The sequence below is a fragment of the Macrotis lagotis genome, chromosome 8 (genome assembly GCF_037893015.1).
Source record: "Macrotis lagotis isolate mMagLag1 chromosome 8, bilby.v1.9.chrom.fasta, whole genome shotgun sequence".
Classification (NCBI taxonomy): Eukaryota; Metazoa; Chordata; class Mammalia; order Peramelemorphia; family Peramelidae; genus Macrotis; species Macrotis lagotis.
The window spans coordinates 119,028,462-119,055,419 of record NC_133665.1 but is presented as its reverse complement, the minus strand read 5'-3'; the positions used below and the strand labels follow the sequence as shown (position 1 = coordinate 119,055,419).

Genomic DNA, 26,958 nt, shown 5'->3' with positions numbered 1-26,958 from the left:
CATCTATATCTGGTTTGATAGACATTATAGCAATTTCAAGAATATTTTCAAGATGTCATCTGAAATTTTTGTTCTCTTTTTACTTTTTGTACTTCAAATAAGAAAAAAAAGTTTCCCACAAATAAACATAATCCCCAAGACAGACATCATGAACAAGACATGTTTGTGAAATGCAGCATATTTTTCTTTAGGCAGGTACCACTTATAAAATTGTAATAAAGACAGATAAATTTTTCTTTTAAGTTGCAAATTTGATTACATTCTATCCGCAGGTTTGCAGGCAAGGTAATGTCAACTGAGAACGTAGTAGTAAATATACTGAAATGCATCTGGTGTTTTCTAAAAATCTTGAAATCTATTCTCAAAGTACTATGACAAAATAGTGAGTAACGCTGCATACAATAAAATGTCTATTCCAATTACGATGAGTCATATGACAATTTAAAATAAAGATCCTGATTCCTAAATGCATATCTTTTTTCCCTTTTAATTTTATTTATTTAAGACAATGGGACTAAGAGTGACTTGCCCAAGGTCACACAGCTAGGTAATATTAAATGTCTGAGGCTGCATTTAAACTCAGGTCCTCCTGACTCCAGGACCAGAGCTCTATCCACTGCGCCTCCCCCTCTTCATATCTTAAAAAAGAAATAAAACAAAAAACTCCAGAGACCATACAGTATCATTTATTTGAAAAAAAATCAAGCTTTGTTAGTTAAAGATTAAATGGATCTGTGATGTTGCAATGTTGGTGCTTGCTCTCACTAGTTCCTTCATTTTCCCTCCATGAATGGGCTATGAGGGCTAAATGTGATCTGCAGGTTGGATGCACCTGGTTTAAATGAACACTGCCTTGATTTCAGCTATATTCTTTATTGTCTTCTATATTTAGTCAAATTTTTAAGAGAGACACTACAGAAACACATTAGTAAAATAACTGCAAGAAGTTTATTCAAAATGTAGAAATACTGAAGAGGGTGAGAAAAGTAGTTATCTGATGGAAGGTGTAGATTTAGGCTGGTTAGCTAAGAAAAATAAATGAATGTTTTGTGATTACATATCTGTCATGAATTATACGTAAACAGAAATCTAGTTATGCATCTTCCATGTTAGTACTAGAATCATTTTGTTCTTGATTATATAGAGAAGCAGAATTGTATTTACATTATTTCTTTATCACTGTCAGCATTTACGTAAATGGACTCCTTTTGACTTTCCCAAGCTGTAAAGGGCATCACCATTAAACCAGTCAGTTATGCTCTTTGCAAGTACTTTTACATATCCATTAAATATTTATTATCCTCCTGTATGCTGATGGTCTTAAAGAGTTAAAATATGGTCACAGTTCTTATGGTCTGTCAGGCCTTGAAACTAGTAGATTCTAAATCCTTAGGAACAAACAATTAATGAAGTATTTTTCCTAGTGAGTTCAATGCTAGGAACTAGTTGGCCTCTTATTGCTATTTAAAGTTTGCAGTGTATTCATAATATTATTACAATTTATCCTGACAATACTAATAGCATATGTATGATTCTTTTAGCATTGTAGAGTGCTTTACAGGTGCTATCTTACTTGATCCTCACTAGGATCTTTTGAGGGTATTGCTGTTATTAATCTCATTTTACAGTTGAGGAAACTGAGACAGAGAAGTTAAGCAAATTATTCAAGGTTACACAGATAGCAAGTGAGGGAGGATTTGAACTCAGGTCTTACAGAGTCAAAATCTAGCAAAGTCAATGTTACATGCTTTTTCCCCCATTGAAGAATCCGAAGCTAATAAAAGACCAATATAAAGAACTGACATGTTGCCCTTTAAGGTTTACAAAGTGTTCTAAATAGTTTATCTCATTTAATCTTCACAGTCTTTTGAGGTAATTACTACAGAGGGTATTTTCTCCATTTAGGAAACTGAAATTTAGAGTGGATAAGCAACTTTCCAAGATAGTGTCATATACATAGTATTAAAAGCATAGTACTTGAATCCAAGCCTGAGTTAATACAGGAAGGTAACTACTGAGCTTAGAGTTTGATTGGACTGGGAAGATATGGTGGAATGTAATTTCTTTTTGGAGAGTAGCATGTGTAAATTTGACTTCTCAAGTTAGAGTGCTTGAGTGAAAGTAATTATGAACCTGGGTATGATTGCTGTAAGATAGGGTGGAGCAAGGAGGAAGACTGGAATTTGTACTAGATGTTAATAGTATAGACTTAATGTTTATTGAATTCATTACCATTATTATTGTTGCTGTTGTTATTATAAAATGAATTTTATTGCTCCCTTTTGTTTTTATGTCAGTTTTTTATGGATTTCCCCTCCCTCCAGGTCCATAATTGAACCCTTCTTTGTAACAAAGAAAAATCATTAAGCAAAATCAACCTCTTTACCAAGAGGAGGGAGGTATGTTTCATTATATATTGAATTTGTGGTTTAAATTGATCTCTTGAGTATTAGGATGTTGCAGAAAATTTTTGAGAAGGGATGTGAATCTTTATATTTTAGGGGTGTCTTTTACTGTATTCCTTTTGAATATCAAGATGACTGTATATCTTTAAGATATGTAATTTCAATTTTCCTCTAAGTAGTGAGATAGATTTGTTCATCTCAATAAACATTTGATGAGCACCCACACTGTACAAAGTCCTATGCCAGGTGAAGGGGTACAAATATAATTCCTGTGGGGGGGGTGTGGGTGTTTGTGTGTTGTGAAGGGAGGGGATATTGTCACTGTTGAGAAGTGAAAGGGTGAAAGAAAATGGAAGATAAATTTCACTAGGAATCTGTGTGGAGGAAGGGAATGAACACTATGGCTAGGAGGAATAATGGAAGAAGGTAGTACTAGAATTGAGCCTTGAAGAAAGAAGATAGGGTATCTGCATGGTAGAGATCCTCACATTGGACTTTTCAAATGCAGGTAGTGATAGCTGTCATGTCTCCAGGTTGCCTGTAACATAGGAGGATAGTATTATGAAATAAGTTAGACTGGAAAGGTAAATTGAACTCTATTTGTAAAAGATCTCTTATGGCAATTTGAGCAAAATTTGTATTCTCTATTAAAATTAGGGAATCTTTAAAAGACTTTTAGCAAGAGATCTCATAATCAAGATTTTGCTTTAGTAAGTTGATTTTGGCCATTACATGGAGCTTAGATTGAGGAGTGGAGAGACCTGAACTGAGGGATATCAAATAAAGATATTACAGTCCCAGGGCAGCTAGGTGGCATGGTGGATAGAGCACCGGCCCTGGAGTCAGGAGTACCTGAGTTCAAATCCGACCTCAGACACTTAATAATTACCTAGCTGTGTGGCCTTGGGCAAGTCACTTAACCCCTTTGTCTTAAATAAAAAAATATTATAGTCCCAAATACATGTGATAATAATCATAGATCTAGGGCTGTAGGATACCTCAGAAGACATCTGGTCCAACTTTCTCTTTTCAGAATTGAAACTGAGATTGTCCTGGCTTGTTGAAAGTCTTACCTAAATTAAGTCTCAGAAGATGAATTTGAAGCTAGGTCTTCTTGGTTTCAAACATAAATACTATTTGCATTTTTCTTGAACTAGGCTCATAGCAGTATATATAAGTGAAGAGGAGACTGACATAAGAAATGTTTTGGAGATCTGATTGATATGTTTGTTACTGATTGAATGTTGTGTGTGAGGAAAGGATTATGAAACTTGGCGATGGAGGATGATGAAATTCTCCCATAGGTTTTTTTTTTTTTTTGGAGAAAATTATGACTTGGTTTTTGTCATGATGTGCTCATTTGTTAATTTTTTGTAAGCACTAGAATAATTATGGAGTAATTGAAATGACAGGTATAGGGACATAAAAATCTGATAATAGATAATGTATAATGGTTATTCTGTTCCCTCTCAAATCTTTGGGAAGAATATGTGACTATATTTTATAGATTTGTGACTGGTTTTCCTGCAGAGGGGGGTAGTCTGGAGAGGGGAAGAAAAAAAAAGAATATGAAGGATAGCTACAGGTATTGCCAAAAGATAAGAAGCTAGTAGGACCTAAACACAAACCCAAGAATGAACAGCATCTTCATTATGCTAACTATTGCTCAGAAAAGGGTAAGGCCATGTAGACTTTGATATAGGGGCTATGTTAATGACTGTATGGAAGATAAGGGATAAATAAAGAATTATAGGTTTAGCATTAGAAGACCTTAGTGTGATTCTCATTTTTGCTATTTTCTATCTGTGTGACCTTGGACAAGTCACTTAAGCCCTATTGTGTTTAGTTTCCTCATTTTTAAAATGAGGGGGTTAAAGTAGATAACTTTTAAAGCCTCTCCTAGCTCTAAGTTTATGATCATTGTCTCAAAGAGGATCTAAAACATGACTGAATGCCATTTAAGGGGTAGAAAAGAGAAAGGAATCCTCTGGGGCAAACAAATGGGAAGAAAATAGAATATGTTATAATAAATATAATGTCTTATTGTGCATGGAGTTCTATAGATCAAGTAGTGTAATTGGATATATCTACATTTCCTACAATTTAACTGTGACTTTGAAAGACCATCATTGAGGGTCCTTGTAGAATAACCAGAGATTAGTGGATATTTTTATTTGGCAGCTATCTATACTGGATGAAAATTAAATATATGATCTCAAGAATTAGAACATTGGGTGTGAAAAGTAGAAAAAAAATGCCTGGGAGAGAACTTAGGGAAATGATCCAGAGAAGAAGCTGAGATAGTGATGAACCAAGGAAGAGCAGAATCATGGAAGTCAAGTGAAGAGGAAAAGGCACTAAGCTGTGCTGACTTGTGCAGCATATTTAAAGAGGATGAGGACTGGGCAAAAGCCATGAAATTTTGCAATCAAGGGATCACTGGTACTCTTTGAGAGACTCAATAGAGTAGTAGATCTGGATGAAAGATTACAGGTGGTTGAATAATAAATGGGTATTGAAGGAGAGGCACTATTTATAGACATTCTAGGAGTAAACAGTAAAAGGGATGAAAGATACAGGACTATCATATGAGTTTGAAGGCAAGGCCAAAGGGAGGCTAATTTATAGTAGGGAAGATGAGAATGTAATCAGTGGAGAAGAAACCAGTAGATGGAAGATGAAGAGAGAAGGAATAATAGGATAAGGTTTTAAAGAAGATGGGAAGGCATTTAACCATGGGTAAGGAGAAAGGTGACTATATCTGTTCATGTTAGAGCAAAGAAGTTGAAGATGTAGAGAGGTTTTGAAATGTGGATTATGGGAAAAGACTCATGCTATATGACTGAATTTTTATTTATTTTTTTTGGTGTAGTGGGAACAGATGTCATCTACTGAGGAAAGGAAGAATTAGAGTCATGATAGACTTGAGGAGGTTTGGAATGGTGATGCTACTATAAGACATGTGACAAGAGTTTCTTGAGAGATGACTAAGGGCTAGGTTAATGGTAACATTTGAATGAATACATTTGCCAATCAGCAGTATCTTACAGCCTGAGAAAAGAATGGATAAAGACAGAAGATTGAAATGACAGACTGGGGGAGACTCGGGTGGGGGAGTGGGGTGCATTGACAAGATATGAACAATGGAATGACAAAGGGGCAGGAACTTGAAGAGGTGAGGCAATATCTTGTTGAAATAGCCACAGAGTCAGTCTTAACCCTACATTCAATGAGATCAGAACAAGAAAGGATAGTGAGTGAAAGACATCAAGAAAAATGAAGCTGAGGAAGAGATAAAAGAATAGGAAAGTGTGATCAGAGAGAGGAGTTTCACAATTCACAGTGTTGGAGGTAGAATAATTTTGGGTGACATAGACTGACCACACCTTTGGGTGATAGAGGCTCAGATAGATTTAAGGTGGTAGTCATGTGAATTAAGGAGATTGATAAAGCCAAAGATCATGATGTTCAGAAGGTCACGAATGTGAACACTGAAATCTTCAACGGTAACAGTGGGAGGCTATATAGTTTATAGGGCACTGACACTGAAATCTGGAAGACCTGGGTTCAGAACCTACCTCAGGTACAGTTGTGTGAACCTGGACAAGTCATTTAGCCTTTCTGGGCCTCAATTTCCTCATGTGTAAAATGAACATGTTGAACCCAGTGGCCTCCTAGCTTTTAAAATCTCTGATCCTTTCAGTCAGTTACTGATCCCTTGAGATAGGAGGGAGTGTCCTAGATGTCAGCAAAAGAGTCTGTGGAGAGGTGACATTGATAAACTGGAGTAAATCTCAAAGCAGTAGAGCTTACTAAGAAAGTGTCTTCAAGTAGATCAAGATGTGCATGTTTTGGGGGGAGGGGAAGATGGAGCAGTATGAGAAAACAAGGAGCAAGCACTGCATTAGGATGGCAGTAGTTGAATTATCTCCTGAAGAAATCTGCATTTCTGTGACTGTCCAGAGGTGGGGAGAATATAGAAGGAAATGAGTAAGAAAGGGGAGTTTGTTAGCTATGTTTGAATTTTTGAGGGTATATTGGAAGATGAAGGCAGAAGAAAAAGGGACCTAAAAGGGATTGAGTCAAATTGGATTAACTGAAGTGAAAAAAGTTGATAAGGGTAAAGAGGTCTTTGACTTGGCATATAACCTCTGAGTCAGAGGGTATGGGGAATGAAAGGTTGGTATTTTCTAGTAATAGGAGAAAGGAAGGATGAGACAGACTATTTTGGTCCTAATTAATTAGAAATCTAGAGCAGTTAAGAGGTGCAGTGATTAGGGTGCTGAACCTGGACTAAGGAAGCTTCATCTTTGTGAATTCAAATCCTGCCTCAGACACTTAATAACTGTGTGACTCTGGGCTAGTCACTTATCCCTGTTTGTCTCAGTTTCAAGGAAAAGGAAAAATCATTTCAGTATCTTTGCCAAGAAAACCCCATCCATATTTGAAATTTGTTTTATTTGTTTCTTTACATCAATTGTAATAAAATAATCTATGTCTTCTGGGAATATCTTTAAAATGTTATCCCATAATAAGTACAGTCCTGGGTTTACAACTAGAAATTTATTAAATTTAAATAAAATATTTGATAAATAATATTGAGTAGTCTGCATTAAAAATATCATTTAATACTACTTACTTTAATAAATAATTATTGAAAGTCTGAACATTTGGCAATGTTTTCTTATCAAAAATACTACTGGGGCAGCTAGGTGGTGCAGTGGATAGAGCATGGAGTCAGGAGTACTTGAGTTCAAATGTGGCCTCAGACACTTAATGATTACCTAGCTGTGTGGCCTTGGGCAAGCCACTTAACCCCATTGCCTTGCAAAAAAAAAAGCCTAAAAAAATACTACTAGTTTCAGTGGTAACAGTTTTATAGTTCTTTTAGCAATTTAGCCACCATGTTAACAATTCAATGGAAACAACTTAATCTTTTTCTACTAAAAGTCGAATACACCATTAATTTCTTTCATGTTTCTTTTATAGTTGGATATCTTTATCCTGTACAGTACTTTAGACAGATCCTTGAGGATGCACACACGGTGAAATTAGAAGCATCATTAAACTTTCCAGGTATTCATAAGTTAAATAATAAATTATCTGTGTTTCTAAAAAAAGTAATATGATTACCTTTAATTTAAGTCCATTTTAGCCCCAGAAAAGAGAAGGTAGGCTACCTACCTCTTTATGTCCACAGGATCATTTTTACCAGAAGGTTGTGTTCATTCAAATTCAACCTTGCTTAATGCCCCTACTTAAGATTTTGTGAGGATATATGCAACATCTCAGCAATGAACCCTTTCTCAAAGTTAATTTGAACATTCAGGAGTACATAAAATATTATACAACTCTTTTATAGTAGTCTCAAAGGTTTACACTTCAGTTTATGATGTATTTAAAAATTTTTAAGTATATGTAAACTCATATTTTTAATTCAATCAATTCAAATTGATATTATTTTACTTTGAGATCTAAATGAGGGCCAAATGAAATCGTAATGAGATTAGGAAAACCAGTGGGAATAAACTTATTTATTTAAACAATTTGTGTTTGTTTAAAGCAGGCTTCTTTTGAAAAAGAAAATGTTTGAATTTATCTTTTTGTTCCTTTGTGATCCTTTAAGCTTTATTTTGTTTGACATGACAAGTAGATTTTAATTACTTGAAGAAAGCTATTATTTTTGTCATAATATTTTAGTATCATCTTTCTTTTTCTACTTCCTTAATATTATCAGTGTCTCATTATTATAAATACTTAGTCCAGAGTGATTAAAATGGCTTTTATTGATGCATCTTTGCAAAGAAGGACCTCCTCTCTTAAGGAAAGAGAACCCCGAATCATGGCAATGCTGGATCTTGTTTGCAGTTTGAAAGTTTTATTTTTTACCCTTTATGCCAATCATTGGCCAGGGTCACAATTTAATTGATATATTCACCCCCATATATTTCCCTGCCCTGCTCATTATACTAATGAGCACAGGGGAGTGAATAGTAACCTTCTTCAGCAGGCACAAAGGAGAGCAACACAGACCCTTGGTCAACCCCTGATTAGTTGCAAAATTATTTCTTTAATCCTCTTTCCTTTTGTCTAACTCTTCCTTCCTGTTTTTGTTTTTGTAAGGCAGTGGGGTTAAGTGACTTGCCCAAGGTCACACAGCTAAGTAATCATTATGTGTCTAGATCGTATTTGAACTCAAATCCTCCTGTCTCCAGGTTCAGTGCTCAGCCACCTACCTGCCCCCTCCTTTTCTCTTAATGGAGTATATCTTCACCCCATTCCTCCTCCTTTCCATCAAAACCTTCATCCCTTCGTTGGTACATAAGTAGGGGCAACACACGTACAGAATCAAGTTACAGATATCAAAAGGGGCAGATCCCCTGACTGAACAACTTGTACACATAGGCATGAGATGGTGGAGATGAACTGGTCCTGTCTCTGTCTATCTGTCAGTGTATCTCTCCCCTAGCCCCCAGCCCTTGAAGTCTCCTCCCCATCCCCTCCCATGGATGGGGCACTCCTCAGCTGAACTCAGTTTAGAATTCAAGTCTTAATGATTTTGGGGGGATGGAATGAAGCCACCATTTGCACAGTCTCCCTCCCTCTCCCCCAACCCAGGGAGAAGGCATGGGTCATTCCCCAGATAGCCATGAGAATAAGAACTCTTCCCTCCTATAACTTCTCAGTCTTAATTATCTCCTTTAAAATTTGTTTTCTTCTCATCTCTCTCCACTACAACTTTTGGTCTTTAAAAGTTATGCCCCGGGGCGGCTAGGTGGTGCAGTGAATAGAGCACCAGCCTTGGAGTCAGGAGTACCTAGGTTCCAATCTGGTCTCAGACACTTAATAACTGCCTAGCTGTGTGGCCTTGGGCAAGACACTTAACCCCATTGCCTTGAAAAATCTAAAAAAAAAGTTCTGCCCCACCTCCCATCTCCAACTCCATACACCAGGGCTACTAGGGCTGCTACCACTGGCTCATGGAAGGAGGGGCTGAGCTCCACTAGGGAGGCTGTGGATGTTGCAGAACATACCCCCCCCACCTCCCAAAACTACTCCACTCATCTCTTGTGAACTCCCCCCACTCCCAGTTTAAAACTTAAGCCAAGTCCCCATGCCCAGAAAAACCCCAAGGCTAGGACTAATCCAAACAATTTAGAACACAGTGACAAACAAGACAGAGCATACAATTCAAACATACCTTCAGGATCTCAGGCACTCATGCACACCATAACAGGATCCAATTGACTTCTTTTCTTATGACTTCTGGTCACAAGGCTGCCTGGCCTCCCAGGTCTACCAGCGATTCTCCCCATGGTGAACTTTGAGTTTTGCGGAGATTCCTGAAGGGGAACCCTGACTTTCCCACCCCATTTCAGGTACCCTAGTCCTCCAAAACTCTGGTCTTTCATTTGGGTCCTAGCCTGGTACAAGGACTTATAAGCCAGGTTCTTTTAATGTAGTTCAGCCACCTCCTCACCATCTTAAGGGATTGTTCCATACCTTGGGTTTTACCCCCAGACATTTAACTCCCAGAAATCCCCGAGATATTTCTCCACAGAGAATGCCAAGAAATATGCTTGAAGTCAAGCAATTTTCGAGCTCTATTTTCTTGCATTTTTCCAGGAGAATTATCAAAAACATTTCTATTATTGTATCCCAAATGAGTGCCCATCGGCCAGGGTCACAAACTAATTGGTATATTCACCCCATACATTTTCCCCACCCTGCTCATTATACTAATGGGCTCAGGGGAGTGAACAGTAACCTCCTTGAGCAGGCACAGAGGAGAAGAACACAGACCCTCAGTCAACCTCTGACTAGTTGCAAAAGTTATTTCTTTAAATGGGCTTAAGTGCCTTGCCCAAGGCCACACAGCTAGGTAATTATTAAGTGTCTGAGGCCGCATTTGACTCAGGTACTTCTAACTCCAAGGCCAGTGCTCTATCCACTGCACCACCTAGCTGCCCCTGTAAAGTATTATCTTCACAGACATCTATGAGATTCTGTCAGTATCCTCTCATTCTTAGATCTTCTTTCATCCTTGTGGAAGCAAAACACTTTGATTCTTTCCCACATTAAGCCTCATATCAGTACTCCAGTAGTGGAATCACTTTTTTCCTGATTCATGATCTTTCATTCCAACTTGTGAGTTTTCCAAGATGAAGATTCCCATTGCTCAGAACTTCACATTATGCAGATGAGCTAAAGAAAGCATTTATAATAGTCCATTCTGTATTCATTTGCATACTAAAAACAATTTAATATATTTTGCTTCTAACTTTATAATTTGTGTATTACTGAATGCAAATATTAGTCTGTTAATCTTGCAGCTATTCTTGGTGAACATCAAATAACACATTGTATTTAGTTATAAAATGGGAACATTGTTAAATACTGTACTTTGCTCTTTACTCTCTATTAAATTTTGCACAGAGAAGACTTAAGTTATGTGAAAATAAGTAACAAGTATATTGCAGAATAGGTCTGTATCAAGGTGTCAAAATCATGGGTAGCAAAACTTCCACAACTGGATGCAAGTTAAAATGTTATTGGGAAATTTTTAACAAATCAAATTAAATTATAGATGCTATTAATTTGTGATTTTCTATTATGGGGCTCACCCAACACTCCTTGGAGACAGTATTTCTCTAGAAATTTAATCATCTTAATGTTTATTTTTCTGGTTGCATATGCAACTTTTGTGAAATTGGTACAACTCTAGCCCAGACTCTTAGAACATTATTTTTTTGATATCTTAAATAATTTATTTTATTGAAGTAGGGGAAATAATTGGACAGGGAACTATTTTATAGTTATTCATCTGAACCCTCTCTTCTATGTATCCCCCCCCCCTTCCTATCCCATTGTCCAAGCTACACACCGCCAAGGTCAATGAACTTTTAGGAAAGTACCTTGCCCCTCCCTAAGGACTCTCCCTGCCCCAGACACAAAGACCTTTATCAACAAAACAATGGATTCTTGCCTGAGCCTGAAAGGTTCAAGCCTCTGGTTTGATGCCCCTTATCTGCATACCCCTCATTTGCCATATCTCTACTGTTGGGCCCCAACTAAAGCTTCCTCTGACCTCCTTAAAAAGTTCAGCTCATTCCTCACCTGAGCTTCTTATCATCCTTTTGAGTGTAGCCTGCTGGTGGGGGGAGTGGGGGGGTGGGAGTGTGATCCCCCCCACGTCCCCCTTTGTTTGTTCTTCTCTACTAGTTATCCCCAGTTGCTTGATTTCCTGTGAAGACAGCCTGTTCTAGAACATGAACCCCCAAATAAGCTCTTACATTCTCCCTTTTCACTGTCCTTGATGTTCTCACCAGCCCAGCTGGTGGCTGTTTCTGCTTTACTTAGCTCCGCTACTACTACAGAAACTCAATGTCTTGCTGCTTCTCTGAAGGACTTAACCTATGAACTATATATAATAACTTGTGAACTTTAAAAAAATTTTTTCCCTAGCTATATGCAAAAACAAATTTCAAGATTTACTTCCATAACCTTGAGTTCTAAATTCTCTCCCTTTTCCCCATCTCCTTCTCCCTCATTAAGAAAGCAAATTACTTGGTGTGTGTTAAAAATGTGTAGTCATGGAGGCCATTAGGTAGTATAGTGAATAGAGTACTTCCCTGGTGCCAGGAAGATCTGGGTTCAGATTTGGTCTTAGAGACGTGATACTTAGTAGTTGTGTGACCTTGGGCAAGTCACTTAACCCCATTGCCTTATAAAAAAGCAAAAATAATAATAATAAAAATGTGTAGGCATGAAAAACATTACTACAATAATCATATTGCAAAGGTAAATATAACCCCCTACCCCCTACAAAAAATGAAAAACACTTCAAGAAAAATAAAGTGAAAGTAGAAAAGCATGCTTTGTTCTATTGTGGGGATAGATAGTATTCTTTATTAAAAGTCTGTCATCGTTCTCTTGGGTCACAGCATTGCTGAAAAAAGACATGTCATTCATAGCTGATCATCTTGCAAATATTGCTGTTATTTTGTATATAAATGTACTTTGTACGTTTCCCATTGCATCATTTCATGTAAGCTTTTTACTGAGAGTATCCTCTTCATCATTTCCCATAACAGAACCTCATTTCATTTCAATCACATACCACAATTATTCAGTCATTCCCCAAAGATGGACATCTCCTCAATCTCCAGCTTCCTGCCACTAGAAAAGAGTTGCTATAAATGTTCCTGTATACATATAGATTCTTTTCTTCCTGTGTTTCATCTTTTCTGGAATATAGACTTTATAGAAGCACCAGTGGCCAAAGGTTTCATATGGCTATGGTTTTATAGCCCTTTGGATATAGTTACATATTGCTCTACAGAATTGTTGAATCATTTCACAACTCCTCTAGCAGTATATCAATGTCTGAATTTTCCTACATTCCCTTCAACATTTGTCATTTTCTCTTTAGGTCCTAATAGCCAGTCTAATAAGTATAAGAGTAATAATACCTCAAAATTGTTTCAACCTGAATTTCTCCTATCAATTGTGAGGTGTAGGACATTAAAAAAAAATTAAATAGATTGCATTGATAACCTCATATGACAAATGTTCATATCTCTTGATCATTTATTAATTGGAATACCTCATATTTTTTATAAATTTGTCTCAGTTTTCTGTGTTTGAGAAATGAGGTCTTTATCAGAGAAACTTGTTTTCAGTATTTTATTTCCACAGCTGCTATTGCTAGCTCCAGACTATTCCCCCCATCCCCATTCTGCTCTCTCTCTCTCTCTCTCTCTCTCTCTCTCTCTCTCTCTCTCTCCTTTCATCCTGTCCCCTCAAAAGTATATTGTATCTAACTACCCCCTGCCATGATCTTTCCCTCTCTTCCATACCACCTCTTTCTCACCCTTCCCTTTCTGTCATTCCTTTCTTCTTTTTTTCTCTAGGGTAAGATAGTTTTCTATACTCAAATTGAGCTTGTGTGTCTCTGTGTGTGTGTGTGTGTGTGTGTTATTCCCTCTCAAAGCCGATTTTGATGCAATTAAGGCTTCCTTACTCCCCACCTTCCCCCCACTTCTACTCCATTGTAAAAGCTTTTTCTTGCTTCTTTTATGGGAAATAACCCTTTCTACCTCGCCTTTGCCTTTATCCCAGTACCTTCCTGTCTGCTCCATTAATTCCATCTTTTTAATATATTATTCCTTCAAATTCAACTACTATCTGTGCTTTTGTCTAAATATGTTCCTTTGAACTGCCCCAATAAATGAAAAAGTTCATGAGTTATCAGTGTCATATTCTCATGTAGAAATATAAGCAGTTCAACATCATTTAGTCCTGTATGATTTGCCTTTCCTGTTTATCCTTTTTTATACTTTACTTGAGTCTTGTATTTGAAGATCATATTTTCTATTCAGCTTTGGTTATTTCAGCAGGAAAGTTTGGAAGTCCTCTATTTCATTGAATGTGTCCATCTTTTCCAAAAAGTAGGTTCAGTTTTGCTGGGTAGTTGATTCTCAGTTGTAATCCAAGCTCTTTTGTCTTCTAGAATATCATTATTCTCAGTCCTACAATCCCTCAAAGTAGAAACTATTAAATCTTGTGTTATCTTGACTGTAGCACCATGGTAGTTGAATTCTTCCTTTCTGGCTACTTATAATATTTTCTCCTTGACTTCAACTTTCTGAAATTTGGCTAAAATTTTCCAAGCAGTTTTCATTTTGTAATCCCTTTCAGGAGGTGATGGATAGATCCTTTCAATTTCTATTTTACCATCTTCTTCTAGGATATTAAGGCAATTTTCTTGGATAATTTTTTGAAAAAATGACATCTAGGCCCTTTCTTTTGGTCATGGCTTTCAGGTAGTCCAATAATTTTTTCAGTTATTGGATCTGTTTTCCAGGTCAGTTTGTTTTTCCAGTGAAATATTTCATATTTTCTATTCTTTTGGTTTTGTTTTATTGTTTCTTGATTTCTCACAAAAATATCAGCTTCCCTTAGCTCCATACTACATTTTAAGGAATTATTTTCTTCAGAGAGCTTTTGTATCTCCTTTTCAATTTGACCAGTTCTGCTTTTTAAGGCAGCTTCCTCCTCATTGGCCTTTTGGACTACATTTTCTATTTGACCCAAACTGGTTTTTAATATGTTATTCTCTTCAGCATTTTTTTTGTATCTCCTTCATCAAGCTACTGACTCAGTTTACATGATTTTCCCCCATTGCTCTAATTTCTCTTCCCAATTTGTCCTTCTGCCTCCTTTACTTGATTTTCAAAATCAAGTTTTTGAGCTCTTCCATTTTCTGAAACTAATTCATATTCTTGGAGTCTTTGGATACAGAAGCTTTGACTTTGTTATCTTGTTCTGAATTTCTGTGTTCAGATTTTTTTTCTTCAGTTGTTTGACAGGGTGGGGGACACATTGCCTCAAGTTTTTGAAGGTTTTTGCAGTTGTTTTCAATGATACCTTCCCAGAGATCGACAAGTTCTCAATTCTTTCAAGATCTTATGAGAGGCTATGACTGCTTTCCTGGCCTGTGCTCTGATTTGTGGATGACCATAAGCATTCCTTTCTGCCCTGGAACCATGAGGAGAGTCTCTCCTCCATTGCGACAGTAAGCTCTGTTGTGCTTCTGTTCCTTTTCCTAGTCTGGCCCCCCAGATTTCAACCTGATCTTGGTATGAGCAAAGTAGCTGTCTTGCCTCAGGGATAAAACAAAGACCTCTGCAATCATCCCTGAACTCCCTTCTGTCTGTGGGCTGAGTTAAAATTTGAGCTCAGGAATTCAATAGTTCTGGGATCCTGTACAAGTCACTTGATCCTGCTGCCTCAGTTTCTCATCTATAAAATGATCTGGAGAAGAAAAGGGCAGATCACTCCAGTCTCTTTTCCAAAAAAACCTAAAAAAACCCATAAATGAACACTTGAACATGACTGAAACCCACTGAACAATCGATAGTGATTTTGAGGAAAGATTAAACTTTATCTTAGAGGACTGAGCTAAGAGCAATAGGTGGAAGTTTTAGTCATGGAACTGGCTTCAATATTAAAAAAAGCCACAAAACTTTTTAATAACTAGTATTGCCCCATAGTGGACAGACAATAGGAAGAATCAGGCTTCTCTTTTCTTGAGGCTTTTTTTAGGATGTTTTTTTTTTTTTTGCAAGGCAAATGGAGTTAAGTGGCTTACCCAAGGCCACACAGTTAGCTAATTATTAAGTGACTGAAGTCGGATTTGAACTCAGGTACTCCTGACTCCAGGGCCTGGTGCTCTATCCACTCTGCAACCTAGCCACCCCATTTCTTGAGGTTTTTAAGCAAAACATCATTGCCCACTTGTTAGTATTTTGTAGAGTGTGGTTCTAGATGAATGGTTTGGACTAAATGGAATCAAAAGTCCATTCTCTCTTTGTGCTGCTCTGAAGGTTAGAGGTTAACTAGTCCAACCTCCTTATTTTTATAGACTATAAAAATAAAACTTAAGAGGGCTTTATGATGTGCCACAAGTCACATTGTATGGAGTCTCTTTATTTATATAGTTCCTTTTGAAACTTTGTCTTAAACTCTAGCAAAGCATATGTGTGCATGCACAAGATATTCATTTACATGTGAATTACTTTCTTTTACTAAATTTAGAACACAAGATATGTTATAAGTAGAAGCATACATTATACAGGTTTGTTGGGGAGAGGTAATTTTAGACTTCAGCCCTATATGTTGGGGTTTTTTTTTTTTTGACCCATCTTGTTACTCTAGTTGTCTGGTCTTTACACTTTACTATTTTGTCCAGAGGTTCATAGTAATAGGCATCTATGATATCTCTATATCTCTTCTGTTGAGTTGTATTTGGTTTTGTGTATGCATGTAAAGCCACTTCACCGAATAATAAGCATCTAGATGAAAAACTGCTGACAGCTTATAATGACTTCTTTTTTTGGAGACTTAAGGGAATGGTTGTGATTTTTAATATTAAGAGGTATTTCTTGCACATGAAATCAGCAGTTAGAACAAAGGCTTGATATGCTGTTTCTAAAATCTTCCTTGGAGTGTATGGTGTGTTCAAGAAAGACTAGTATTTCTGGTGTGAGGACTTTCAGGCCCTTTTTGGGGCTGCTTTCTACCTTTGATGTCCACCTGAGCCACCTCTCACCTGTGGCTCCAAGAAGTTGTAGTGGCCACACCCCAGTAAACTATTTTGGCTAAACCAGGTTGAGGGACTGAGGGAGTCTCAAACTCATCGGTGAATTGTATGTGAAGTCTTCCACTGATGGAATGAGTAGATGAGAACACTTTGTTCCAGTGACTATGAAGGCAACTGAAGCAGATGCTATGGAGTGCTTAGAGAGCTTGGTTATACATCAAAGATGCCAATGTCATCTGCTGCATCTAGAGCCATCACCAATTGTCTTGACTCTGTTTTGCCACACTGGTTCATGATGATGAACGAAAGAGTGAGATGGAAGATTTTGTGCAACTCTACCTCACTTAATTCTAATTTGTACACACATCAAAAAAAATCACCCATACTTTATCATTTCTGTAGCAATAGGCAAGTGATGAAGCAGCAGATATGGATACACTTGGAGCTGTAGTCATAACCCTGCACATGGGAGGCCCAGGCCATAGAGTTGTTTCCCCCATTGTGAAAATAGCAGTGAGATTTGGTGGCTCTCTGGGTGACTGAGCAGCTCTTTTAAGAATTACACTGCTCACCTCCTACAGTGAAGAAGGGATTAGAAAAGGTGCCCTAAAAATTGTCTGCTTATCCAACCCTGACCTGATTACCACAGCAGGCAGGGATCCCATAATGTGTTTGAGACAAAGCAAAACAAAACCAAACAACAGAAACTTCTTCAAAGAAGATTTTATTCACCATCAGTGCATGGAATGTGTGTGCTCTTATAAGCACCACAAAATCCAATAGACCTGAAAGATGAACAGCTCTTGTTGCAAGAGAATTCAGCAGGTATGTCCAAATAGCAACTTCTGAGTGAAATAAAACTGGCAAATGGAGACCAGCATACTCAAGTCAGAGCTGGATGAGCATTTTTTTTCCTGAAATGGTCACAGGGAAGGGAAATGCAGTGAAGTTGGGGGTAGGTTTTACAATCAGAATCTATCCAACATTCTTGAATGCCTACCAAAAGGAGTGAAAGGCAGGCTCCTGACATTAAGATTGTTACTTCTGGGAAAACAACATCATTGCCTATGCTCCATCATGACAAACCCTGATGAAGTCAAAGAAAAATTTTATGAAGACCTAGAGACCCTTATTAGCAATGTACCAAAAGAGGATAAGCTTATAATTCTGGGTAACTTTAATGCTAGAGTAGGCTTAGACTACCAGATATGGCAGGAAATTCTTAGGAAGGATGGAGTTGAAAATAGCAGCAGCATTGGTCACCTTCTACTGAAGACTTGTGCATCTCATGACCTTCTCGTCACAAACATTGTCTGTTTTCCATTTACATAAATGCAATAAAACTTCCTAGATGCACCCTCTGTGGAAAGCTGTGATACCTGATCCAGGTTCTCCAAGGATCTCTGAGGTCAGCTCCAAGTTTTATTAGTGATGTAGCCTGAGGCTCTGCATGACTGCCTGTGATCCAGGACCATGTCCTACACAGGTATGGGCTAGCCACATAACTCTGATTAACAACTAGATCAATCATGTGACCCTTGTACTTTGACATTCTGGAATAACATGGTCTATTGAGAAGAATAATAAGTATTGTATGAATCAAGTGGAGTAGAGACTTGTTTACTGCTGTAGTTATAGTATAAATATCCTGGACCCCTGATCAATAAATGCAGTCATCCATGACTCTCTGACTGGCCCAGTTATTTCTCATGTCACTGCAAACACATGCCCAGGGATATTGGCATTAAGTGGCACCTGAACAGGGAGCTGATGAGGACCTGCTATGGGAACTCTCCTGAAACGAAGGACATGGTGTTGGCCCCTAGGAAGGAGCTCCAGGGAAACAAAAGTAACAAGGTAGGGGTGAAAAACACAGTGGAAAGTCTTCATACTAATTAAACTTTAACTGTGCTTTTTAGAAGTTTCTTCTTTACTTTCATTTTTAATTCATGAGGCTTACTTGGGGATTCTATAGAGAGAAAAATGGGACTATAGATATTAAAGAAATTAGTTCGTTAAAGGGGTTTGTTAATTACCAACCAACAATTAGAGGAATTTATTGAATGTGTAGAAAAATGTTGCTTATGGTTTCTAGAAAAAGGAACATTAGACTTAGAAAAATGGGAAACAGTGGGGAGATAAATGAGTGAGTGATTCAGAGAAGAAGGAACTGTAGCTTTCCCGGTTACCCCATTCTCCATATGTAATGTGTTAAAATTTTGCCTTACACCCACCCCCACTGTGATAAGTGCCACTTGCTTCTAAAATTTTGAAAGAGGACATGGGTACAAGGCCAGATTCCCAGATAAGGAGGAATTGGTGTGTGAATTATTTAGTGCAGAAGTCCTGGAAGTAGAACCTTCAGCTTCTTTGGAAGAAACAGAGCTCAGGACCTGCTTTAAACAGGATCACATTCCAGATGGTACAACTTGCCAAAAGCTTCCTCAGAAGAACTTAGTATAATACAGAAAACAGAAAAGGAAGCAAGGAATAGAGGGGAGGAAATACCATGGGACATGCAAGATATCCTGAGTGCTCCCAGTTTTAGAAAAACCCTGATCCCCGCAATCCAGAAGAAGTGTTTAGAGAACATATAGCCTTAGATTTTAAAGTCCTAAAAGAATTAAAGGCTGAAGTTTCTAATTATGGACTCACTGGCCTGTATTTCTTGGCTTTAGCAGAAACCACTGCTCAGTTAGTATTCTGTCCACAAGATTGGTTTTCAGTCACAAAAACTGACTTCTTGTTATGGAAAACTGAGTTCTTTGAACTTTGTCATGAACAAGCCAAAAGAAATGAACAAACTAATGTCAGAATGTCTTTTGGGATGCTTACAGGAACAGGACTTTATTCTTAGCTAGCTCCTTAGTTGAGATATGATTTACAAGCCTATGAACAGGTCATGATTGCAGTTAAAGCAGCTTGGGTGAAGCTTCCTGGTAAACAAGATGGGGGTACTTATTTTACTAAGATCATTCAAGGTCTGAATGAAAATTTCCCTCAATTTAAAGCCTGGCTATTCAGAGAAGCGTGGGGGATTATGAAGCATGCAATATTATATTACAGAAATAAGGATTAGAAAATTTTAATGATGATTGTAAGCAGCCATTGGCAGGAGGGAGAAGAAACATGACTGTGACATGGTGTCAAATGTGGGAACAGCCGCCTTTAATGCCCCATGTTATGGCTGTAGCTCTTGGGAGCAGAGATATCGGGAAGTTGCAAGGACAAAATGTTTTAGGTATAGAAAAAAGGGCATTTTCAAAGGGATTGCAGAATAGGAGACTGACAGGACACCTCGAGGAAACCAGCTCGCATGGTAAGGGTCCCTTGAATGTATGTCCATGCTGTAAAAAAGGAAAGTGCTGGACTTCCAAGTGCAGCTCTGTTTTAGATAAGGATGGCAATCCTATTTTGGGAAACTCGAGAGGGGCTAGCCCCATCTCTGACAAATAGGGGCACAACATTGAATTTCACACCACCTCAAACAGTTCCACAAGAATACATTCTTCATCCACTGAATTAACAGTTTTAGATTTATGGCATGCATCCCCTGGCAGTGCAGGCTTTGACCTGCTTCTGCATGTTACATGACTTTATTGGCAAGCATGGGTATATATACTGTTCCCACAGGGGTATGTGGGCCCCCTGCCTGATAAATGTGTTGGATTGGTTATGGGATGCAGTAGCCTTTCTATGCAAGGCCTCATGGTGGTTCCTGGAAAAATATAGATTATGGCTTATGTCATACCTGAGATCAAAAATTTCCTTATACTCAAGGGCACTCAAATGCCACAATTGCTTCACCTACCATATCAAAAACAGGAAAAATGTGTATCAAAGGTGAGAGGAAGCCAAGGATTTGGCAGCTCAGGAAATCAGATATTTTGGGCCCCGACTATTACTGGACAAAAGTTTCAAGGATTGATAGATACTGGGGCAGATAAGTCAGTAATTTCTTCTCACACTGGCCCCACAATTGGTTATTGATACATGAGATACCAATTACAAGGATAGGGTCAGGTAATGTTACTAACAAAAGTGCCAAATTTCTAACCTGGAGCTAACCTCAGAGATCTTGCAGAGCCTGGATGAGGTATCACAGCTTTCAACAACCTCATAGCAAACATTGGCATCTATAGGACTATGTGATCATAAGGAGAAGAGGCAGACAGGATGTGAGATGCTATGTGTAGTATAGAGTGCTGGACTGATCATAGACTCATCCTTTCTAAGATAATTATTCACATTCAACCAAAGTGGTAACCCCAAGGCAAAATGAATACTAGAAGAATTAATGTCAAGAGTTTAGAGTGTCTCTCTGAGTAGGAACAGTTTGTTGCTAACTTGGAGGAAAAACTGAGCCAATACACAGTTGTCCACAGTGGAACAGAAAAAGAGTAGGCAACTTTCAGAGATTTGGTGTACAGCACTACATTTGTTCATTTGGGTCAGAACACTCACAAACATTAAGATTGGTTTGATGAAAATGATGGGGGAATACAGAAACTGCTAAATGAAAAAAACAACTCCCTAAGGTTTGCCATCAGGATAGTTCATCTGTTTCTAAGAAGGCAGCATTTAATTCCATCAAAATTAAAATACAAGCAAAGCTTAAAGAGACACAGGACTCTTGGCCCTGTAAGAGACAAATGAAATTCAGTTTTATGCAGAGAGAGAGAAATAACCCAAAGTGCTTTTATGATGCCCTGAAGGCTGTTTATGGGCCAAAGACATATGGTGCATCTCAGCTACTCAGTGCTGATGGAGTCACATTTATCAATGACAGAGACATGATTCTAGAGAGATGGGCTGAACACTTCCATAGTGTTCTCAACAGATCATCATCAAACAATGCTGAAGCCATTGATCATTTACCTCAAGTTGAAGTCAATCTGTCCTAACTGAAGTTCCAATGAAGAGATTTTGAATGTCATTAGGCTTCTTTAAAGGGGCTAAGTACCTGGCATTCATTCTATTCCAGCTGAGATAGATCTGCAAAGTGGTGATCCATTATCCAAAAAAACTAACTAAATTTTTCCAGGTCATATGGCATGAAGAGGTTATCCCCCAAGAATTCAAGGATGCCTCCCATCATCTATCTCTATAAAGGTAAAGGGAATAGATTGTGCTGTGGCAATCGAAGGGGTTTTTCTCTCTTAATCATTGCTGTAAGATTTTTGCCAGAGTCCTAAATAGGCTGATCTTTCACCTGGAAGATGATCACTTCCCTGAGAGCCAATGTGGCTTCAGAAAGGGTAGAGGTATATGGTTTTTGTTGCCCTACAACTCCAGGAAAAATGTCAGGAGCAGAACAGAGGTCTGTATACAACATTTGTAGATTTGACCAAGGCCTTCGATACCATCAGTCATGAAGGCTTATGAGAAATTACGACAAAATTTTCTGGATAGTGGATGATGTTCTTGAGATTTCCCAGTCACCGATGGAGTGAAACAAGGCTATATCCTTCCTCCCATGCATTTTAGCATGATGTTTGTTTTATACACCTTTGCTGAGGAGGAACATGGCCTCAAGGTCAGCTACCACACTGATGGCAAACTCTTCAAGCCAAGTCCAAAGTGGAGGGAATGTTGGTGCATGATTTTCTGTTTGCTGATGACTGTGCACTCAATGCAGCCTCTGAAGCTGAGATGCAATAAAGTATGGATTGATTCTCTGCTGCTTGTGCTCATTTTGGTCTAACACCATCAAGAAAACACAGGTGCTCCATCACCAAGCAACACACAATTCATATGTGGAATCATTGATTACAGCAAATGAAGATGTTTTGAATACTGTGGACCATTTCACTTATCTTGACAGTATCCTTTCCAGGGAGGCATATGTTGCCAGAGCCAGCTCAGTATTTGAGAAGCTCTGAAAGAAAGTATGGGAGAAAAGAGATATTAGACTATCTACCAAAGTGAAGGTCTACAGAGCCACTTTGCTGACCTCATTGCTTTACTTGTGTGAAATCTGGATAGTCTAGGAGCACCATGTTAGGAAACTGAATCATTTCCATTTGAATTGTCTTAGGAAGATTCTGAAGATCAGCTGATAGAAGATACCAGACTCTGAGGGCTTTTCTTGAGCTAAACTACCTAGCATTTCAACATTACTGTAGAGAGAGAAACTACAATGGATTGGACATATTGTTAAGATGCCAAACATATGCTTGCCAAAATGACTATTTTATGGAGAACTCACAAAGGGGTCAAAGAAGCGATAATGGGTCACCCTGAAGGTCTCTCTTAAGAACATTAGAATTGATTGTACAGCGTAGGAGACCCTAGCACAGGACTACCCAGCATGGTGTACCCCCATCAGTGAGGGTGCTGTGCTCTGTGAGCAAGGCATAATTGAAGCAGCCTAAAGGAAATGTGACATATATAAATTTAGAGTACCCACCACAGCTGTTCATATGGGTAATTTGTGCCTAACCTGTGGTAGATTATTCTGAGCTTGTATTGGTCTGATCAGCCACAATTGGACACACTGTAATTTGTCTCAGACATAGTGATGTCATTTTGGTATACATCAATAATGAAGGACAAGAACCAATAAAAATGTTTCTTGACTCTTTGGATTAAATGGTAAAAAATAATTGTGAAAATGCTTAAAAGCTATTGATATAAGTTCTGTAGAGGAAAGTAGAAGACCTGAAACTTTCTGAGGAACCAGTTTGGTATGAGGGAAAGAGGAATGATCTAGAAAGTAGAAGTTAAAGGAATCAGTTAACAACTAAGTACTGGGGATATGAAAAAAGATAAAAAAAAAAACCTTGATCTTTACCTCAAGGAATGCATATTATAAGGAGGGAAGGTAGAATAAAAATATTGTGTCCATATAAAATATATCAACTACTTATTACCCTTTTATATGACTTTAGATAAACCATTTAAATTCTTTGAATATCACTTTTCCCATCTGAAAAATGAGAATATTAGACAAAAAAGATTTACCATTCTTCATTTTTACAATTGAACATGAAGGGAGGAGGATAAAGCTCTTCTGTTTTGGGATATCTTTACCTATTTAATCTTAGGCAAGTTCATTATCTTCTCTGAACCTTGGTTTCTCCATCTGTTAAATGAAAATGTTGACCTATAGGATGATATTACCTCTAAGGCCCCATCTAGCCCTCAATCTATGATCCTGTGCTGCTGAGAATAGGAAAATCAGCTATGATACTTAAAATGACAAGATGATATCTAAATTCTCTTCAACTCACGTGTTGCCAATTGTTTGACTATCTGCTGTGAAGAATTGCACTTTGACCCAGGGATGCTGATGTAAAAGAAAATAGAGATTTATTAAATAACTTTTGACACAAAGAAAGTAATAGGAAAGTTAATTTATAAAGAGGAGAGAGAGAGAGAGAGAGAGAGAGAGAGAGAAAGAGAGAGAGAGACAGAGAATGAGAGAGAGAATGAGAACACAGGCTTGGGTTAATCAGGCCACATGGGGAGGACCATGGAGATCCACATGGATTGAGGAAGAGCCAGAGAAAGTCCCATCCTTCTGGACCAGAGGCAAGAGAGTTTGAAGCACCTGTTAACTACCCCTCCATTGTAGGCTGGACAGAGGGTGATACTTGGGGAATGGTTTTACACCTTGGACCAGGTAACTTCCAATGGCAGTCCTCTTCAGCATGTCATTTCCTGACAGCCAGTGTCCACGCCAAAGTTAAGTGAAGGGAAAATAAGAGACAAGATACAATCAATAATGTCCAAGGGAGGCAGAATCTCAAGAGCAGGAACCTCCACTGATTTAACAGATTATGTTTCTGCTACATTCACAATTCTCTGCATTACATGAAGATTCTATTAATGTGAATTAAAAGGAATCTTTCTGAAAATCAAGTAAGTGATTAATGGCCAAGATGGCAGAGATAAGACAGGCACAGTTCTAAAATCTCCTGATCTTTCCCCATCTATGATATGAAGCAAACTTCTTAACAGAAATCCGATCAACAAACGCCAGAAAGCCAGGAGAAACAACATCTACCTCAGGGTTTTTCTTTCACAATCGTGAGTCCTGGTGCAGAGGGCCGATAAGCCATGGATCAGCCTGATTAGCAGCAGGGTAAGAGCCCGGGAGCCTGAGGGACCAAGAACTGGACCTGTTTGATCAGTGCTGGGGCTAGAGCCTGGTTGACTGTGGGGGCACGGGTCAACTAGGGAGCAGAGATTGGTGTTGGCACTGACCCTCGGCAACTTGCTAGCAGGGCTGGGTGGGGAGAGTTCTAATGCAGGAGAGCTTTGGACATCATCCCTGGGCTCCTCTAGTCCAGCATGCCTCTATTTCATCTGAAGCCTCTTCCCAGAAGAATTACATACCTTCTGACTCAGGCTCAGGTGTGTGAGCAGAAGAAACACTTCATCTGACTATAGGGAGAGTGACGACCTCACCCCAGGGTATAGTCCCACCATTGATTGAAGACAAAAGTATTGAAGTCAAAAGCTTAAATCACTCCCTCCAGGCCAAGGGAGAAGGCCTCAATCAAGGTCATAGAAACTCCATATAAAGCAACCAGCACCCCTACTGGCCAGTTGGAGAAATTACACTCAGTGAGCAAATCCTTTAGCACCCCCCCACTGACTGGCTGGAGATATTACACTCAATGAGTAAAGCCTGTAGGGATCCCAACACCAAACCTCTGTGAACCAGCCCCTCCCCAACTCAAGGTCTTATCAAAATGAAGAAAGGTCAGTGGAAAGGTGGATCCATAGAAAACTTCTTGGAAGAAAAAGACCCTAACTCAGAGAGACCTAGAACCTCTGAGGAGAATATGATCTGGTTTCCAGCACAGAAAGACTTCCTTTAAGAAATAAGGAGTTTAAAAATCAGTTCGAAAATTTGGAGAAAGAAACCAAAGAGAAGATAAACACCTTGCAACAAATCACTGGAAAAAACAATTGGACAAATACAAAATGAAAATAATTCTCTCAGATCCTCAATTGGGCAAATGCAAAAAGAAAATAATTCTCTCAAAACCTCAATTGGTCAAATGGAAAGCTCTTTCAAAAATGGAATTGACCAGTTGGAAAAGGAGTTGCAAAAGGTAAATGAAGAAAACTCCTCTCTAAAAAAAAAATTGGAGACTGCGTAAACTAATGACTTCATGAGACAGCAAGAGCCTGTTAAAGTCAAAAAAATAGAAATAGAAGAAAATGTAAAATACCTCATCAGCAAAACCGCTGATCTCGAGAATAGATCGTGGAGGGACAACCTGAGAATTATCGGTCTTCCTGAAAACATTGAAGAGAACAAAAGCCTGGACTTAATATTATAGGATCTAGTGATGGAAAAATTGCCCTGATATCATGGAACCAGAGGGCAAAATAATTATTGATAGATCCCCTCCAGAAAGAGATCCTAAAATGAAAACACCAAGGAATGTTGTGGCCAAATTCCAGAACTATCAGATAAAAGAAAATCCTGCAAGCAGTCAGAAAGAAACAATTTAAATACCAAGGAGCCACAGTAAGGATTATTTAGGACCTGGCTGCATCAACATTAAGGGATTGAAGGGCCTGGAACGAGATGTTCCAAAAAGCAAGGTTGCTTGGAATGCAGCCAAGAATGGGCATTTAGCAAAATGGAAGAATTCCAAAAATTCCTGATGAAAAGACCAGAGCTAAATAGAATATTTAGACATCAAATAGGAGGTTCAAGAAACACATGAAAAAGATAAAAAATGGGGGGGGGTAAAGAAAAAACCTGCTCTCCAATAAGATGAAACTGGCTATAACCCTACCTGGGAGAAAGACTCTAATAACTCTCAAGAATTGTAACTCTTATTAGAATATCCTTAGCTAGAAGTGATGGATACTCATAATTTTCTGACTCAGAATGATTTAAAAACATTTCCTCCCTAAAAAAGGGGACAGGAAGGAGATGGAAGGAGGGAGGGGATTGAATGGGGCAAACCTCATTACATTAAGAGGTACAGAAGACCTGTGGTAATAGAGGGGAAGAAGAGAGGAGATGAGAAGCACCTGAATCTTCCTCTCATCAGACTTGGCTTAAAGTTAACTTACACACATACTCAGTTAACTTAAAAAAATATTCCTTTAAAGTATTAAAAGGTGAAAAGGGGCGGGAAGGATGGAGACAGGAAGAGGGAGAAAAGGGGGAACTAACAGAAGGGCAGGGGAAAAGGGAAAAAGGGAAAGGGGAAAGAAAGGGAGGGGGTGGATATAGGAGGGCAAACAAACCAAAGGGGATGGTATTCAGAAACAAAATAGTGGGGAATACAGATAAAGGGAACAAAGGGGAAAATACAAATAGAGGGAAGATAGCATGGAGGGCAATAAAGAGTTAGTAATTATAACTTTGAATGTGAATGGGATGAACTCTCCCTTAAAATGTAAGCAAATAGCAGACTGGATTAAAAACCAGAATCCTGCAATATGCTGCTTACAAGAAACTCATTTGAAGTAGAG

The 26,958-nt window shown here is 38.4% G+C and overlaps 1 protein-coding gene across 2 annotated transcripts in view; it reads left to right on the top strand.

Annotated features, from left to right (window-relative positions):
- ZPBP (zona pellucida binding protein) overlaps positions 1-26,958 on the top strand; it is a 199,505-nt gene that overhangs the window by 3,900 nt on the left and 168,647 nt on the right. For both annotated transcript variants that reach the window (XR_012470594.1, XM_074196055.1), the window contains exon 2: positions 7,395-7,481. Coding sequence is in view for 1 of the 2 variants with exons in the window: in XM_074196055.1 (XP_074052156.1) it covers positions 7,395-7,481 (87 nt within the window). In the remaining variant the exon portion in view is untranslated. The remainder of the gene's footprint in view (positions 1-7,394; positions 7,482-26,958) is intronic.